We start from the raw sequence: 19,696 nt of genomic DNA, 5'->3' as shown, positions 1-19,696 counted from the left end.
AGAGGTCTCTTAGGCTGTCTTCATTTCTTTTCATTCTTTTTTCTTTATTCTGTTCCACGGCAGTGAATTCCACCATTCTGTCTTCCAGGTCACTTATCCGTCCTTCTGCCTCAGTTATTCTGCTGTTGATTCCTTCTAGTGTATTTTTCATTTCAGTCATTGTATTGTTCATCTCTGTTTGTTTGTTCTTTAATTCCTCTAAGTCTTTGTTAATCATTTCTTGCATCTTCTCGATCTTTGCCACCATTTTCTTTTGAGGTCCTGGATGATCTTCACTATAATTATTCTGAATTCTTTTTCTGGAAGGTTACCTATCTCCACTTCATTTAGTTGTTTTTCTGGGGTTTTATCTTGTTCCTTCATCTGCTACAAAGTCCTCTGCCTTTTCATTTTGTCTGTCTTTCTGTGAATGTGGTTTTCCTTCCCCAGGCTGCAGAATTGTAGTTCTTCTTGCTTCTGCTGTCTGCCCTCTGGTGGATGAGGCTATCTGGATAATTCATTTCTGATTGTTAGACAAGAGCCCACTCTAGGGCCCTGGAAGGTGTCCCCCTTCCTGCAACAGAATGAGGTCCATCTCAAAAGGCTTGAGACTTGCCTGAAATATGGGGGTGGTTTGTTTTTATGGGCCAGGTAATTTCATAGGCTAACAAGTGGGAGGATTATTCCAACTCTTTTGGAGAAGGGGGGCAGTTCCAGGAATTGGGCCACTGCCCACTTTTTGGCCTTTTATGGTCAGCCTTGGAACTGTCATGGGGCTTGTGGGTGTGTCATGTAGCTAATCAATTACACTGCACAGTATAATGAGGCTCAAGGTCTACTGGAAGTCAAATCTTCTGCCATTTTGGGCCTAATTGGTTCTAAACGGTTTTTGTCATATCCTCAAAGGATAAGTCATTCTTTTAAAGGTTGTGCCCTGCCCCCTTCCCTCCTGTCTCATTATGACAAAAGATGCTCCCATTGCTCAGGAAATTCTAAGTGTTTTGTGAACTGTGAGCCAAGAACCCTGGACACAGACCATATATATAAGCATGTAGAGTGGGGGGGGGGGGGTCCCTGGAGAAAGAGAACCAGGCATGGCTTTCTTAACATAAAAGAAGCCATTTTTGGCCTAAGCCATTTTTGGATCTAAGTCTGGCCACAATGCTTGCCCTTGAACAGTTCTCAGTAATTAATGACCTTAAGGGAAGTGAGGGAATGCAGGAACAAAGGGAAAACAGTCAAGAAATAATAGTTCAAGGTAAAACAGAGTCCTAGTTCCTCCTCAAGGATATACATTACAATCTGATACAGTCTTTGAGTTCTGCAGGAACTAAGGCCCCCACCCAGGTGGAGGACAGAATGATGGTGTTGACCTTCCTGAATTTAATCAACTAAAGTTTGGACTCTGCTGACCTTTGCCCCAATTCTATGTTGAATTCTCCTCTGCTCAAGCCCCTTCATGAATATGCATGCGCCCTTAGCTTAAAACTTCCCCAACTTTGCTGTTTGGAGAGACACGGCTTTGGGAAATGTCCCCAGTGTTCTCCAAGTAATAATAAGTCCCTCCTTCTCCCGATCTTTGGCTTCATTGTGTCTTTTGGCTCGACAACCACCAAGAGGCAAACGCAGTTTTTGGGTAACAGCCTGGGAAATGATATCATTCCTTAGGTTCTGATCAGTCTGGGGTCTCAGCCTGCAGTTACCGTCCTCCACCTGCATGGGGACCTTAGTTCCTGCAGAACACAAATATAAGTAACAAGCCTCTTAATATGGGAGGTCTGGGGAGTGGTAAAAAGATTGGTGGGTTTTGGATTATTTCTGGAACTACACCTCTGGTCCTATAAAGACTAGCTTTGTAAAACAAGGAGAGTTGCTTTTAATTCCTCAAAGAATTGGGTGGCCACCTCAATGATATCAAAAGACTGACATACCTTTCACCTATGTTGGAATGTTTTACTTTCCCTCATTTAGCTTAATATATTCCCGTTGACCTGGGATGGGCACCCCACTGTAAGATACGTCATCAATCCTGTCACCACCAAATGTTCTCATAGACCTATGAGGGGTGCAGGTGGTGCTTAGGGATTCCCACACAAATAGAATTCTGGCTGTCTGAATGATACCCAGAACAGTTCTGGGATTGGTGAGTAAATAAGAATTCTCTGCACTCATGACCTATATGTCTTTTTCCTTTTAAAGAAACACTGGCATTTTATCTCCTCGTGTCCTGGAAACTGTCAACAGACTCCCAGGGCAAGAGTGCATTCCAAAGAGACACAAAGGAAAGAAGTTGTTTTAGGCAGTATGTTAGGGGTCCCCAAGGTTCCCCTCAGGTTGGGTATCTCACTAGGAGCACTCACAGGACTCAGTATATGGTGGTACTCATGGCTCGTCCTTATTCTAAAAATGTTCGCCCTCAGTGCAGCAAAGCCAACCTACTAACACCAGGTTGTGCTGAAGGAAAGTACGGAGTTTTATTGCACGGCCCCATGCAAGGGAGTAGGAATGTTCATCCTCACAGCATGGCATCTGGATTCCAAGAGACAGGAAGTAGAAGTTGCCAGTTTCTTAACACCTGGGCCTGAAACTGACACTTCAGTATTCCATTCATTGTCGAAATCACAAAACCCAGCCAGATTCAAAAAGACAATAGACCTCACTTCTCAATAGGCTTGTCAAAGAATTTTGTACACCTTAATCTGTCACAATCTTCCTCCTGGCCACAAACTGTTTACATTCCTTTTACATGCGAAATACAATCACCTTCTTTCAGAACCTTCAAATATTTCAGCCCGTTTTGAGCATCAGGCTCAAACTGGCATCCAGGATAACTTTTGGTCATTTATTTCATGTCAGACATCTATACCTGCTGGAATAGAAGAGCCATAAAAGGGACTTCTCTGGTGGCGCAGTGGCTAAGAATCCGCCTGCCAATGCAGGGAACATGGGTTTGATCCCTGGTCCAGGAAGATCCCACATGCCGCAGAGCAGCTAAGCCCGTGCGCCATGACTACTGAGCCTGCACTCTATGGCCCACGTGCCGCAACTACTGAAGCCCCCGCACCTAGAGCCTGTACCGTGCTCTGCAACAAGAGGAGCCACTGCAATGAGAAGCCTGTGTATCGCAAGGAAAAGTAGCCCCTGCTCACCGAACATAGAGAAAGCCCACGCGCAGCAACGAAGACCCAAGGCAGCCAAAAAATAAATAAATAAATAAAAATTTTAAAAAAGAAGAGCCATAGAGAGGACCTTTAACTGTCTTTTTCATTCAAACCAGTGCTTGGTGCACAATAGGTACACAATATATACTTATTGAATAGGTAATCTTATTTATTTTTCATTGTTCAACTGAAAAAATTGACAGAGAGGGTAAGTAAATTTCCAAAGTTTAGAAAGTAATAGTCAAATTAGGATTTAAGGTCTATTTGACTTAAAACTCATTCTAAAAAGGTATAACGTGGCCTGTGTCTCAGTGGTACTTAGAATCTAGTGGAGGAAGGTAAGATTAGGTATGATGAGAAAATGAGATGACAAAGGGTAAGCTACAATATTGGCTGTGGGAAGGAACAGATGCAACTGACAGCTTGAAGAGGTCAAGGTTTGGTGATTGTCCAAATGTGGGAAGGGTGGAAATGGCTAGAGCCAAGTATGATGTTCAGGCTCTGAGAGAGTAGGAGACCAAGAGAATGATGAAATAGGCAAATGTGGAGAGGGAGCTGAAGCCGGACATGAGAATTCAATTGTATAAATGAGCTAACCAGTAGGCAAAGCAACACCTCTAAATCCAGGAATCCTATACAGACCATTTATTAACTTAAATTCTTTTTTTCTTAAAATACTTTAAAATTGAGGTAAAATACACATGAAACTTATCATTTTTAAGTGTATAGTTCAGTGGCATTAAGTACATTAACATTGTTGTGGGACTTCCCTGGTGACTCAGTGGTTAAGAATCCGCCTGCCAATGCAGGAGACACGGGTTTGAGCCCTGGTCCGGGAAGATCCCACATGCCGCGGAGCAACTAAGCCCGTGCGCCACAACTACTGAGCCTGCGCTCTAGAGCCCGTGAGCCACAACTACTGAGCCCACGTGCCACAACTACTGAAGCCCACGCGCCTAGAGCCCGTGCTCCACAACAAGAGAAGCCACCACCATGAGAAGCCCGTGCACTGCAACAAAGAGTAGCCCCCGCTCGCCGCAACTAGAGAAAGCCCACATGCAGCAACGAAGACCCAACACAGCCAAAAATAAATAAATAAATAAATAAATTTAAAAACCGAAAAGAAAAACAAAACACCCCACATTGTTGTGCAACCATCCCCATCATCCATCTATAGAACTTTTCCTCATCCCAAACCGAAACTCTGTTCCCATTAAATAGCAACTCCCAATTCCCTCCTCCAGCCCCTGGCAACTACCATTCTTTTAGGTAGCTAGTCAGACGTGAGCACGTCCCCACCCCGTCCTGGACGGGGTCATCTTTCCCTCCCCGACCTGGACACTGGTGATCAGAACATGCCCAGAGATCCTCCCTTCTATGGTCAAGGACTGCTAGGTTTCCAGCCTTATTAGGACCAAGCTAGATAAAATCTGCCAGCATAGGTTGGCACAGGAGCACCAAGACCTAAAACATGACTCAAAGTAACCCGGGTTCATTATGCCTTATTTGTAATAAATTAGCATTGCGATTTTTGCCCCCCAACGCCCCCCGCCATGAGTTTCACTTGGGTGCTTAAGGGTAAGCACCTGCACACAAGGAGAAAAGTTGTATAACCTAAAGCTGTCAATCAACTTGTCAGTCAAATGACACAGGACACAGGGAGCGACTTTCCACCACTCTTAGAAACAAACTCTACCCCCATTGTGGGCTGCTTCTGGTTTCCAGACAGTCTTCTCTCGTCCTTTCCTGGGAGTGTACTTTCACTTTGCTTAATAAAACTTTTGCTACTTAAAACTGCTTTATGTCTCTTGTCTGAATTCTTTCCCTTGAGAGGACAAGAACCGAGGAAATTGCTGTTCCACTGGTGACAATTCTACTTTCTGTCTCTATGAATTTGACTATTCTAGGTATCCTGTAAAAATAGAATCATACCAAACGGGAGGAAAAATAATTTCTCCTTTACGCTTCTGAGTTCTTGGCTGAGATTCCCTGTAATAAAAGATGGATTAACAAGAGAAAAACAGATAGAAGTTTATTAACCTGTATACCTCCTGTACACTGGGCTATACCCAGAAAGAATGAGTTACTCTCTGAGAAAGCCCAAGCTACCATCTTACCTACTGTCTTCTGTAAAGACAAAGGAAAGATGGAGTGGGGGTGGGGAGAGGCCAGTTATGGGAAGTTACCAGGAAAAAGCATGGTAAAAAGGGTAACATTTGTTTTGCAGATTTAAATCAGTGTCTTCTCCCCCACCACCGTGGCATGCGGGATCTTAGTCCCCCAACCAGGGATCGAACCAGCTCCCCTTGCAGTGGAAGCATGGAGTCTTAACCACTGGACCTCCAGGGAAGTCATTCAAATCAATGTCTTCTTTCTCCAATGATAAGATTTCATGTGATTTAGTCATCTTTCTCTGCCAGGTACAGAGAGGGGGACACCCTTACAAATGGAGCTTTACTTTATAAACGTAAATTTCCATTTCAAAAGGGTAACTTCTACTATGTTTTCAGAGATTCTCCTATGTCTGCTGTTTCTTTAAACAATCAGCTCAAAACAGTCCTTATGCCAAAGAGGCATATTTTGGGGTGCCATATTCTTCTACCCTTCATTCCTGACTTAGAAACTTCCCCAAGAGTTTATTCCTGCCTTTGAAACTTCCCCAGAAGCTGAGTTGGTAGACTCTTCTATACTCACTGAACTAGTCTCTTAATCCTGAGAATAGGTCAGTTGAATTAAAGAGTTGTATCTCATTTCAAGGCAGTGATGCAGGTGGACTCCCGAAGTCAGGTCTATATGGTGCAAGCAGTCATGTATTTAATAAGAGGCATTACAATGGAAACAAAAGAAAAACAAGGTTAATGGTTAGAACAGACTATAAACAAAGGTTTTGAGTCCAGGGAGTAGTTAATCGAGAAGATTTCTAGATGTTAGGCTTGAAGCATCTTCAGTCAGAGTGAGGAGAGGCAGTGGCAATCTGATAGATTTTTCTGTTATCTTTGGTTGATGTCATAAGGTGTTCCAGTGAACTTTCTGAGTGGCTCACAGAGCAAAAAGCACAAAATTTGTCTGGACATGAGCTGTTGAGGCGATTTCTCTGAAGTTTGTATCAAGTCATCCAGCTTCAGCTTTCAGAGCTTTGAGAAAAGGGCAGTTTTTGTTCTTAGTGATTCCAAGTCAGAAGAGTGGGAGAAATGTGGAAATGTTAGCTTGATGACTCAGATATTGGAGAAAACTAGAAGAATTCAGGATCCAGTCCAATTTGTAGGTAGATGACACAACCTCAAAGGCAATGAACAGGACTAGAATCCAGTATCCATAAAAGTGCTCTACTGAAAATTATTTTTCAGGGAAGGCTTTTATAGGGAAGACACCAAAGCAAAGCAAGGAAATTACTTGATCGGCCATAGCTTGTTGACAAAGAAATGCAGAAGGTTGCAAATACGAAAAGAGTTTATTTGGGGTCTTAGAAATTGCAACGCAGGAGACACAGATTTGGGAGGTCCCTGGTGGCCTAGTGGTTCGGATTCCCGGCTTACACTGCCACAGCCTGGGTTCAATCCCTCGATGGGGAACTGAGATCCCCTACAGTGTGGCCAAAAAAAAAAAAAGAAAGAAAAAAAAAGAGAAACACAGATTCGGGTAAAACCCAGTGTTTTGGGGAAGAGAGAGTCACACACAAACACGAAGTTGTTAAAGTCGTCTGGCAAGAATTATGATTGACTGGACACAAGAAAGGAAATATTTGTCCTTAAGGGATACTCTTTCAGGAGTTATTTTAGGGTAAGGGTCCAATAAATATCTTGAGTTTCTGGAACATTGGGCAGATGTTCTGGTTGCCTGTGTTAAGACAATAAATGGTCTAAGTTCAGATTCCACCCAGGCTGAGATGTGCATTAATCATACTTCTTCAGTGGCCTCCAGGCTCCATTTTAGAGAGCTCTCTTAGCAAGACCCACACCATTTTTTTAGTTTTTTAAAATTTTTATTTATTTATTTATTTTTGGCAGTGTTAGGTCTTCGTTTCTGTGCGAGGGCTTTCTCTAGTTGTGGCGAGCGGGGGCCACTCTTCATCGTGGTGCGCGGGCCTCTCACTGTCGTGGCCTCTCTTTTTGCAGAACACAGGCTCCAGACGCGCAGGCTCAGTAGTTGTGGCTCACGGGCCCAGTTGCTCCGCGGCATGTGGGATCTTCCCAGACCAGGGCTCGCTCCGCGGCATGTGGGATCTTCCCAGACCAGGGCTCGAACCCGTGTCCCCTGCATTGGCAGGCAGATTCTCAACCACTGCGCCACCAGGGAAGCCCTACCCACACCCTTTTGTTTTTTCTTTCACAAGCTTAAGCTGGTGCCTTATTTGGGAAAGTCTGCTTGCTTATGATTGGTTGACCTTAGGTTTCCATTTCTTAACACTGAGGCATTTGCACACTTTGGCTTTGGTTTGCTTATACAGGCTTTTCAGGGCACAAGAACCACCTCATCTAATGGCCTCCTTATTTAACTAATTTAAAAATACAAAGAAGTGGAATTAGCTTACTAACGTTTGAAGGTCCTGTTTATATATTCTGTAATAAGGAATACGCTCCTTCATGGAAGGCTCTTGGTTAAAACTTTTGTTTCCTAGGGCCAACAGGAACCTCTCAAACACTGAAGCTTCCCTTAAGTTACAAACTTTTTCCTATGAGACTAGATACCTCAACATACCAAAAATAAAAACTTTACAATATATCTTTGTGATACCCCAAAGGGGACAGCATTGTGCTTTGCATGTAGTAGGGATTAAGTGTTTGAAAATATATTATTTCTGAATATATTATTTATGGTATGTTAATGGCTTATTAATTCATTAGTAAAACCAGATTGATTCTTTTAAAATAGGACTAAATCCGCCCCCCCCCCCCAAAAAAGGCAGCTTCGCTTCTCCTCTCCTCATTAAACTCTTCCCTCACATACAACAAAGAAAGAACTTATTTATGAAGTGTTAATCTGAATCTCTGCAAGGGACCGGGGACCTGATACAGTAACTTTTCTAAGAGATCAGTTACTTGCGTGCCCAGCATGTGGTAGTGCGGCCTGAAAGGTCTGAAGGTTTTTCTGAGTTCAGATGTTATTGGCCCAACTTCAGGCAGACCAGGGTCCACTTTAAGGCCCTTGTGGATTGTTCTGGGGATGGGAGCGTTGGCTGATTCGGACACGAGCCGCTCTGCGGCTCGCGCTCAGCCTGGCCGCTCCTCTTGCCACCTTCCATTGGCCGGCACTGTTTCCAGCTCTTTGCCGCGCACGGGGAGAGCCACGAATCCAACAGCCGCCGGAGCCGGGGGCCCTGCTCACGACCGCGGACACGCCGAGCGAGGCGCCGCCTCGATCCAACAGTCGCGGCTCCTGGGCTGCTGGGGCGGGTCGCAGCCGCTCGCGAGGAGGGACGTGTCAGGGACCGTGGTCCCCGCGCCAAGGTGAGGATGAAGACGTAGAAATGGCTTTGGGGCATGCGCCACAGCGGTCGTTAAGAGACACAAAACCGACGTCTTGGAGCCGGGAGCCTAGAGGAATAGGGCTGGTCCCCGGGCTGGGCTCTGGACGCCTCGGGCGGAGGAGTAGGGTGCCCCTGGGCCAGGCCGACGGCGCAGGTGCGGAGAGCGCCGGCGTGGCGGCGGGCGGGTAACGTCACGTGGCGAGGCGGCGCGTGCGCAGGTGTCAAGGGCGGGGCCCGGAGTTAGACGCGGCCGCCGCTCTGAGGGAACCACTCTTCTCTGCAGAGCACTTCTCTGCAGTATCTGCTGGTCGCCTCCGCGCTTTGCTTGTGCATTTGGAGGTACTTCTTACTCGAAGGTAATAGTTGCATCGACCCATGCTCTATAAATGCCTTAACGCTGTCTCGCTTGAGGAGGGTTTCGGAGTTAGATTTAGAGAATAACTCAAAAGTTAGATTGACATGTCTACTTTTTAGACTGAGTTCTAGTTGATAGAGGCAGATGTGTAATAGAGAACTAAAACTTAAATTCAAGGCCAGTAGTGAATTGGATATATGCCGGAGCATCTTTAGTTTATCACTTGCTTAGGACACTTTTCTCTTTAAATTTCATTTCGACCATGTGTGAAAGAGTAGTTGAAAGCAATTTGAGTGAGGTTGAGGGCTCTAATGAGTCACAACTGATAGAATTGCTCAGTTTGTATTAAACTAATAGTAAAAGGAAAGAATGGGTGTTATTGCATGTGTTTGGCGTGGCGGAAAGTTACTTAGGCTTCCTGAGCCTCTTTGATATTGTCTGAAACAGAACTTCCTGGATAAATTCTGTGGATTAAATGTAAAGAGAAAGAAGAAAGCTCCCTCTCTTCCTTCTCAGTGATCTAGGCAGCTATTCAGTCCAGGCTTCTCTTCTACAAAAACTGATATATTGTATTTACAGCCTAGTCGTTGCTGATTCCTAGGGATTGAAGGAGACATCTGCATTTTTGTCTCAACGAAACTTGAAAACAATGGCAGAAAACAACATAGAGGTAAGGCTTCCCTTCGTGACCTGCTGTATGACTCGGAAGAGTCATCCCCGCGATGTACTGTGAGGTACAGCCCTCCCTTCGTATCCCTGGGGTATTGGTTCTAGGACGCCCCGTGCACACCAAAACTCGCGGATGCTCAAGTCCTTTTTACAATATAAAATGGTTATATTACACATGGTTATTGAATACTTGAGATGTGGCTTGAACAGAGGAACGGAACTTCACTTGACTTTAAAATTAGTTTTAAAAAATTTCATTATTAGAAAACATTTAATATGTTTGGAGTAACTTGGGTATGTGAATCTTTTTAAATGTACCTTTTTTTTTGAAATTCAAATACAGATCAAGCATTTCTGATTTTATCTTGAAATATTTCAGATATATTGGTTAATATAATTATACCTTCTTAAAAACATTAAAAATAGGCTATGAGAAGGTTGCATATTTGCATATTTCTATTGGACAGCAATGCTCTAGTGCCTTTTGGACTGTATTCCTTTATAAGACTAGTATTTAGGAACACCAGTAACAGCAGTTATGGGTTAATCATGACATTATTTTCTACTGGGGTCATGTCAAGGAAATTTTGACATTTGTAAAAGGCTCCAAATAAGACTATTAAAAAGGAAAACTGCTTAGGACTATTGCAATAAGAGCATTGCAGTAGGGGAGAGGGGTGGGGCCCAAATCCATGCAATAGACGGTGAGGGGGGGATTTATAGCATATGAGTAGAGTGAGGGAATCAGTGGATGGAAAAGAGAGGAGAACCCCATCAAGGGTATGGGGTTCTTGCTAAACCTACTTGATAGGCTTCTGAAGGTGGGCCAGCTTGATCATACATTGAGGGCGGGGGATGAGGTGTTTGATCAGATACAGATTGAGCACATATCAAGTGTGGGTGACTTAGCAGGATTCCTGCTAAAACTGGGCCAGGCCAGCCAAAGATAGGACAGGGTCCAGGTAGGTGTAGTCAACAGAGGGCCCATGATTCACTTTGCTGTACAGCAGACACTAACACAACACTGTAAAGCAACGATACTCCAATAAAAATTAATTAAAAAAAAAAAAAAGGGCTCAGTCTGACTTCAGTTTGGTTAAGGAGAGTCTTTGTCAGTTATATACAGCTTCTAGCCTCCTGCCAACCTGGACCCCAGGCTTTGGCAGTTCACTCCACTAAAAGTCCCATGTGGCTAGGAGACATCCAATTGTTTTATTAAGTGCATTCATAAGTAATTTTCTCTTCAGCCGACTCTAGGCTATAGGGAGAATTAAAGCCAGATAATCACTTAAAAGACATGAGAGGAGGCTTAAATGAAATGAAGTGTGGAGGAAGCACAGTGCCACCTGATCTTAGGACTTGAGATGGTTCAAGGGCCTATGTGTTCTGTGAAGTGGTTGGGGGACATAAAACGTTCTTCTTATTTAATTCCTGAAGTCATGAATGATCAGAACACTTCCCCCACCCCCACCCCCCCTTTTATTTTGTTTGTAAACTTTCAGTGCAATAGTGTGGTTGATGGTAATGTTGAAGAAGTCCCCAACAAGAAGATAATTAAGTTTAATCCTCCATTATACAAACAGCGTTACCAATTCGTTAAAAATTTAGTGGAGCAACATCAACCCAAGAAGGTAGGTATTCTCTTTCCAAACATTTGTTAATAATGCCTTATGTAATGCTTTGTCAAATAAAAAAATCTTAGTAAGGACTTAGCAAGTAAGCAGAGACTATGCAAAAAGACTTTTGCAAGGAGGGAAAGGGTTGCATAGGGAGAGCATCTGTCTTAATGGGCAAAAAGGATTTTTCTTTTATAGAGAGGAGGATGAGCGGAAGTGGGATACAAGGGTGGTATGATTGGACAGTGGAATGTGTGAACCCTGAAACCAGCCTATTTTCTGGGAGGGATCCTTAGCTAAATACAGTCCAATGTTCAGGGGCCTGGAGGGAGGAGAATTTTGGGACAAGTAGTCAAGGTAATCATTCAAGGCAAAGAATGGGAACACTAGGCAGCATCTGTGAGTGTGGGGGGAATATGGTACCTTCTGAAAGCCCTTTCTGGAAATACAAAGCATAGGTGGATACCTTTAACCTGTTTACCAGGCGCACAGAGCTCCGGTAAAATTCAACATTGCCAGTTTCAGATGTGAAGAAAATCTTGACATTTTACCATTGGATGTGATCTTTATGTGTTCCACATTTCTAGAGCATTTAGTCCAAACATCAAGCAGACTAGTCTTGTGGACATGGGTACTGTGGTTCTTTTTAATTAGATAATAATGGTGGGGGAAAGGCAAGGAGCCCTTGGCATTTATTCGCTTTCCCTTTGTAGCAAAGGTTCATGATCAGTGCTGGCACTGGATTCTGTCTGGGTAACACCTCCCTTCTGTGTCAGTATTTGGATTTCATAGGACCAAGGGAGCTGGCTAGCCCCAGTGAATATCTGAAGTCTATAGGGTCAGTTACAGGCTAAAGGATGATAGACTTCTTAAGGAAAATGGTGGTTTCTCTCATGAGTTTTGTAAAGTTAAACTCTACAAACTTCTTTTCGCTATGTAGTTTGTAGGTAGTGATGGGGCTCATGTATCCTTAATATAGTTTCAGCTCAATTCCTGCTTGGAAGAAAATTGGGTATACTGTTTAAAAATTAGTACAGTTCATTGCTTCCAGTGATTTGCTTTCTGAAACTAGATTTTCATTTTTCAATTCTGTGTTCCCCTTCTTCCACCATCCCATAAATGTGCCTGCCTCAAAAGAGGAAAATTACTGAATAACCATGGGTGCAACTTAGATTGCACATCTTTTTGGGTGTGGGTACTTTTAAGTGTCTGTCATGAGTTATGTTCATTTGCCCTTTTCACCTAAAGTGGGGTTCAGAAATATATAGGTAACTCACCTGTGGTTAATGAAGACTGTTGTGTGATGAAGAAAACAAATTTAATAAAAATCTTTAAGAATGTGTGAATATGTATTAAGGGGATTAGATTAACAAGATCAAGCTATATCCTGGTATGTTCGGTCAGCATCCTTTTCTAAGTCTTGTTGAAGGTTCTCAGAGGCACAGATTCCTCTTAGCACACTTGCCTGTCAAGTGTGCTCTCCCTGTGCCAGGCCCCTAGGATATACCTTGATACCTGAGTTAGTTTATTGTCCAAACACTCTAGTAGGTCATGGGAGGTTAACAGGCCTTATTTTTTTCCCCTGGGGTTTACAATGTTTCGGGTTAATTTCCTTTTTGTTTATTTTTTCTACCAAAAAGATACTGTATAATTCTTTTGATACCCACTCCTTCTGGAAAAAAAAAAAACATGGTTGATCATATGTGACTTCTGGCTATAATGTCTTTGAAATAACATTCTTTCTCATCTACAGGTTGCAGACTTGGGGTGTGGTGATGTTTGCCTCCTAGTGATATTAAAATACCAAAAGTGCATTGAAGAGCTTGTTGGAGTGGATATCAATGAAGGGAGACTTAAATGGAATGGGTAATACTGAGTTTCTAAAATAATTATGCATTAGTCTAAAACTAGTGGCACTTTTTAAAAAAATTAATTCTTATTGGAGTATAGTTGCTTTATGATGTTGTAAAACTAGTGGCACTATTAATTATCGTTAGATGAAGTGGTTTTTTTTTTTTAAATTAAAAAAAAATTTTTTTTATGGCCATGCGGCTTGTGGGATCTTAGTTCTGCGACCAGGGATTGGACCTGGGCCCTCGGCAGTGAAAGCGCGGAGTCCTAACCACTGGATCGCCAGGGAATTCCCAGATAAAGTGGTTTTTAAAAAAATTTAATTTATTTTTTTATACAGCAGGCTCTTATTGTCTACTTTATACATATTAGTGTATACATGTCAATCCCAATCTCCCAATTCATCACACCACCACCACCCCCCTGCCACTTTCCCCACCCTTGGTGTTCATAACGTTTCTTCTCTATACCCAGATGAAGTGTTTGTTTGTTTTTTTTTTTTTTGAAGTGTTTTTTATACAAGTTCTTTATAACTTGTTTAAAGGGAGGCACTATGAGAGCCCCAGGCTCGCCAAATAATGCCTTTACCATGACAGTGATTTGCCTGTATGTTGTGAATAATACCTAGAAGTTTTGCTTCTACCTATGTAGAAAGTATAGCTTCAATTCAGTAATTATAGCAATCAAAGCATTGCAAATTCAATTTCAAACGGCAAAGTCTAATGCTGAACACCAAGATAACTTATAGCAGAGGATTTAAATTGCCACAGCACCTGGGTAGAAGCCTGAGGCCTCCTTCAGTTTGAATGAGTCTCACTCATATATGACTTCCACAGATTGTTTTAAGAATGTTTTTCTTCTAAAGAACAAAAAATTGAAAATCACTGATCCAAAGTGAGGTGAGAGAACCAAAAGTATTAATAATGAGAGGAATATCAAATATTAAAAATCTTGTTCTCATTGGCCATTTAATGCCCTATGAGATAATTCAAAAAGAGTCATGTACCACAATGTTCATTGCAGCACTATTTACAATAGCCAGGACATGGAAGCAACCTAAATGTCCATCGACAGATGAATGGATAAAAAAGATGTGGCACATATATGCAATGGAATATTACTCAAGCCACAAAAAGAAATGAAATTGAGTTATTTGTAGTGAAGTGGATGGACCTAGAGTCTGTCATACAGAGTGAAGTAAGTCAGAAAAGAAAAACAAATACTGTATGCTAACACATATATGTGGAATCTAAAAAAAAAAAAATGGTACTGATGAACTAGTGGCAGGGCAGGAATAAAGACACAGACATAGAGAATGGACCTGAGGATACGGGGGGCTGGGGAGGAAGGGGAAGCTGGGGCGAAGTGAGAGTGCATTGACATATACACACTACCAAATGTAAACTAGATAGCTAGTGGGAAGCAGCCGCATAGCACAGGGAGATCAGCTCAGGGGGGGTGGGATAGGGAGGGAGGGAGGGAGGGGATATGGGGATATATGTATGCATATGGCTGATTCACTTTGTTGTACAACAGAAACTAACACAACGTTGTGAAGCAATTATACTCCAATAAAGATGTATTAAAAAAAATGCCCTATGAGAGAGGAAGTTACCTATGACCTTGTGCTTAATACAGCAAGTCATGGAAATAGGCCATGTCAGACTTACCAATGTAGGCAGAAGATAATTTATCAGAGGATCAGAGTTTCTGTAGCTGGTAAGATATTCCAAATAGATTATATGTGTTCAAATGTTCCTTCTGCAATAATGCTTCTGCAGGTCTAGGCTGTCCCCATGCATGGGGGATCATCTGGATCCTCGAGAGCTGGATTTAGTTATTACCTTGTATCACGGCTCTGTTTTGGAGAAAGACTGTCGTTTGCTTGGATTTGATTTGGTAGCATGTATTGAATTGTAAGTATTAAACTGATTCTTACTGTATACATTCATTTGAAAAATCGGAATAAATTAGTCTCAGTAAACTTAGTGTCCTAAATATTTGTCATAATCTGAGTTATTTGTAAATAAAATTGCTTGTCAGCTGGGATTAGCTTTTTACTGGCCTTTTTCAACTTTTTGTTTGGAAATGATTTCAAGTTTATAAGTAAGATGCAAAATGTATAAAGTACCAGGAACACCCATATCCTTTATCCTGATTCACAGATTAACATTTTCTTTCTTTTTTTTTTTTTTTTTTTACATTTTCTTTATTTTATCTTGTGTATATGTGCTCTCCTGCTGTCTCCCTCTCCCTCCACACATTTTTTTTTTTCTGAACCATTTAAGGGTAGGTTTTACCCTTTGCCCCTAATAAATTCAGTATTAAATAACCAGTTGCTGTTTTTTTCTTTTCTTTTTTGGCCACGCCTCGAGGCTTGCGGGATCTTGGTCCCCCGACCCTGGATCGAACCCAGTGAAAGCTCTCAGTCCTAACCACTGGACCACCAGGGAATTCCCCAGTTCCCTTTATTTTTTTTACTTTTAAAATTTATTTATTTATTTATTTATTTTTGGCTGCGTTGGGTCTTTGTTGCTGCGCGCGGGCTTTCTCTAGTTGCGGCGAGTGGGGGCTTCGTTGCGGTGTGCGGGCTTCTCATCACGGTGGCTTCTCTTGTTGCGGAGCACGGGCTCTAGGAGCGCGGGCTTCAGTAGTTGTGGCGCACGGGCTTAGTTGCTCCGTGGCATGTAGGATCTTCCCGGGCCAGGGCTCGAACCTGTGTCCCCTGCATTGGCAGGCGGATTCTTAACCCCTGCGCCACCAGAGAAGCCCTTCCCTTTATTTTTAATAAGAATATTTTTCATTTTTGGCTTTTAATGATTAGACTCAGGCTATGCATTCCTGGAACACAGTAGAGCACTGAAGATGTTATTTGGATCCTCGGGTCATTCCATCTGGAGGCACCAATATCCGTTTGTCCTTGGGGAGGTTAATTTTGATCTTCCCAGACAAGGTGTGGTTGCTTAGCTGTACAATTACTACTCCCCCTCATCCCCCTCACCCCTGACAACTGATAAGCAGTCTGGAGACTGCAGACCATACACATATCTTGTTACTCATCCGTATTTCCCCCCAAAATTTCCCTATATTATATGGTGGCAAATGGTTTTTGCAATTTCAGCACTTCTCTGTATTTACTAGTCAAGAGCCCTCCCACCTCACTTATTTATCATCAGTATGAACTCATGAATTTCTGTTTTTTTTTAATGGTTTGTAACTTACTGTATTTTGCTGCTCAGATATTCCCAAGATTGGTCAGTGGGGGTCCCTTCAAGCTGACTCCTGTGTCCTTGTGATATGTCTGTCCTTTTTTGAGCACTTTATTTCTGGCGTAGCAAGAGGTACCAGGCTGGTTGTCTACTTTTCCTTCCCAGTCTGCCATTTCTGGTTCCTTTTAATGGGAAATGGTATTCAGAAACCAAGATGTCTCTTAATGACCTTTTAATAGTAGTTAAGGGTCTTATTCTGGGGTCAGTTTACCTGGTACTGTGTTCAGATTTCCAGTTTTTAGTAATGTGTTCTCTAGAGCAGAGTGTTTCTCTTTTGTATTTCCTGTTGCCTGGCACGTAGTAGGTGCCTAATGTTTGAAATTACTTATGGAGAACATTAGAGCATTGGTTAAAGAGACAAGGAGCAATGATAAGTGTCATCCGTGTGCAGCCCGGGTCTGAATTTCCTTTTTAAGGCTGAATATTCCATTGTATGTGTCACAGTTTGCTTATCCGTTCATCTGTTTACAGCCACCTTTTGGCTATTGTGAATAATGCTGAACCATATTTCTCTTATCTGGTCTGAGAGGTCCATGCTTAGAAGTTGTTTTGCAAAATCAATTAGGAAACTACTTGCAAGTGAAGCTAGGTTTCCTTATATCTTTCTCACTTACCACTTTAGAATAGAACATTTTGATTCAGAAGATCTGGCGAAGTTTCCTGAAGTTGTATTTGGGTACATGTCTCCAGCCATGATTGTCATCAGCACACCGAACTCTGATTTCAATTCCCTGTTTCCATCTACAGCCTTCAGAGATTCAGATCACAAATTTGAGTGGAGTAGAATGCAGTTTCAGACCTGGTGAGTTCTTAAGTGTTTTTGTTTTTTTGTGACTGTGCTGGAGTTTTAAACCCTATGAAGTAAATCTTATTATCTACAATTATTTCTTATTTTATTCCAATAAAATTGATTCCCAAAGTGCAACTTTGCATATAATCATTAAGAAACCACGACATTTGGGCATTATTTTCTCTGTCAGGTCCCACAGGCAGGCACGTGTGGAAAGGGTGTGTGGGCAGCAGGTACCTTTCACGTGAAGGTATCAGGAGTTATCTCCCAGGAGCATGACAGATGGTCATGTTCTGGCATAATTGCAAACGCAGATAGGAGTTGGGATTATAGCCCTTCTGGTTTCCTTGTCCATCCCTGCATACTGCTCCATATTCTTGTGGTTACTGGGAAACTGACACTGTCATTGCCTTAACGCTCTTAACAGAAATAAGCAAACCCCGTGATATGGCATTAGGTGGTGTTGTAGGAATTGCAGCTTGTTTTGTCTTGTAAGTTTCATGTTCTATTCTACTGGACATGGTTGTTTAACAATAGTTTAGAAAAATGATTTTTCTCTTTGTTTTGACTTTAGGGCTTTAGACGTGGCCAATCGCTACAGTTACTCTGTGGAGTTTACTGGTGTGGGAGAACCACCAGCAGGAGCTGAGGATGTTGGATGTTGTACCCAGATAGGGGTCTTCCGGAAAAAAGCAAAGGCAACTGAATCTGCTGTTCTGGAGCACCATGGCGAACATGTTTATGAAGTTGTGAGTATTCTCTGTGGCTCTGAGAGCAAGTTCATTTATTGGGATGGTGAAATGAGTCCCTACTATTGAGAAGTGTAAGTGACCTTTTTTGAGGAGAATCCCATGCCCCATAGTGTCTCAAAGCATGTTACAGAGAATGATCTGCTGTTGTCTTAGAAATACTTCCAGGCTGTTTGCTCCAGCAAACCACCCTCCCGCTTTTGTAATCTGTTAGGATTAGCAGTTTCTCTATAGCTTGGTTAGGGAAATGACATGAAATTGAGCCTCCAAGCTTGTCAGACCCTTTTGGTTTTGGGAGGTATGTATGATGAAGAATATGGTGAAAAGTGTCTATGTCAATAGTTTTGGACTCCCATTATAACTGTAGCATTCACAACGGGTAGGGTTTGTCATGTATGTATGCTTATCTGTATGTACAGTTAATTCTAATGTGGTAACTAGTTACTAGGTTATGTGGTAACTAGGTTACTAGTGGTTTTGAAAATTTTCTTCTATTTCCAGTCTTTTGCATTTTTTTCTCTTCAGATTTATACGACCTCATACCCGAGTTTACAGCAAATGAATTACTGTAGACGTGTAGTGACTTATCTAGTGTACCGAGAGGTGCACAGAATGAAACGGAGATGTCAAGTGAGTCTGAGACAGCATGAGTTGGAACCTGAGTCCGCAGACCCTGGCAACCCAACAAGAAAATTCATCTCAGACCTTCCAGTTCCAGTACTCAGAGAGGCAGACAAAGCCATGGAGATGACTCCCCAACCCTTCTGTATTGGAGATAAGTTTTATGTACCCCTAGAGAGAATCATTGCTTGTCCCAGGCTGCGGCACATATGTGGTAATGTAGAGAAGCTGAGAGAGTTCCTTGCTGATGTAGTAGAACTGAACTGCGATGGTTCTGCAGTGAAGGTTGACTTGCATGATTGTGGTGACTACTGAGCCTTCTTTATTTCCTGACATTCAGGGTCTTAGCAGTAATGGGGCTCATTTAGAATTAAACTTTGTGCAGCCATAATTCAGGTAACTTTTAAATTAAAAATCACCTAACTTTTGTTTTCTTGTGTGTTGAATGTGACATTAAAGAGTTTTTAAAGAAAACTGAATTATCTAGTAGTGTTTAAAATCTTTTCCCAGGGGGTAGAGTAGCTTTAAAACCTCTACCTACTCTGGGCTAAATTCTAACCTGTAATACTTAGCCTAAAACACATACAAAACAGGAATGCAGGTATTTGAAAGGAACAAAACTTCATAATTAAAACATTGCCTGTGGTTTTTGAGTTTTGCTCTCTGGGAGCTTACTGGCTGGAATTGGGGTGGTAGTAGCAGTAGGAGAGAGGGAAATACAGCTTCTTGTAATGGGGAAAAAAAGTGGTCCAAATGAGACATTTCTTATTTATTTATTTATTTATTTATTTATTTTTGTTTTTGGCTGCGTTGGGTCTTCGTTGCTGCGCGCGGACTTTCTCTAGTGGCAGCAAACAGTGGCTACTCTTCGTTGCGGTGCGCGGGCTTCTCATTGCGGTGGCTTCTCTTGTTGCAGAGCACGGGCTCTAGGCACACAGGCTCAGTAGTTGTGGCTCGTGGGCTCTAGAGTGCAGGCTCAGTAGTTGTGGCGCACGGGCTTATTTGCTCCGCGGCATGTGGGATCTTCCCAGACCAGGGCTTGAACCCGTGTCCCCTGCACTGGCAGGCAGATTCTTAACCACTGCGCCACCAGGGAAGTGTCGAGACATTTCTTTCTAAGGCGTGGGAGTGCAGAGGTTAGCCAACCAGGTATGGCAGCTGTACTATCA

The 19,696-nt window shown here is 42.5% G+C and overlaps 1 protein-coding gene across 3 annotated transcripts; it reads left to right on the top strand.

The window, feature by feature from the left end:
- The first annotated feature begins 8,482 nt into the window (after positions 1-8,482).
- On the top strand, positions 8,483-18,974 carry HENMT1 (HEN methyltransferase 1). Of its 3 annotated transcripts, XM_036866973.1 has the most exons (9): positions 8,483-8,587; positions 8,891-8,963; positions 9,542-9,632; positions 11,134-11,262; positions 13,001-13,113; positions 14,880-15,014; positions 16,990-17,169; positions 17,732-17,906; positions 18,432-18,974. In XM_036866973.1, the coding sequence occupies exons 3-9, from the start codon at positions 9,612-9,614 to the stop codon at positions 18,840-18,842; spliced, it is 1,164 nt and encodes a 387-aa protein (XP_036722868.1). In that variant the 5' UTR covers positions 8,483-8,587; positions 8,891-8,963; positions 9,542-9,611; the 3' UTR covers positions 18,843-18,974. The 3 variants fall into 3 exon arrangements, with proteins under 3 accessions (XP_036722868.1, XP_036722876.1, XP_036722884.1); XM_036866981.1 differs by lacking the exon at positions 8,891-8,963; XM_036866989.1 differs by lacking the exon at positions 14,880-15,014 and having other exon boundaries at positions 8,483-8,963.
- Positions 18,975-19,696: the final 722 nt, after the last annotated feature.

Source organism: Balaenoptera musculus, chromosome 1 (genome assembly GCF_009873245.2).
Source record: "Balaenoptera musculus isolate JJ_BM4_2016_0621 chromosome 1, mBalMus1.pri.v3, whole genome shotgun sequence".
NCBI classification, from domain to species: Eukaryota; Metazoa; Chordata; class Mammalia; order Artiodactyla; family Balaenopteridae; genus Balaenoptera; species Balaenoptera musculus.
The sequence above is the reverse complement of the archived record's forward strand: the minus strand, read 5'-3'. Positions and strand labels throughout refer to the sequence as shown.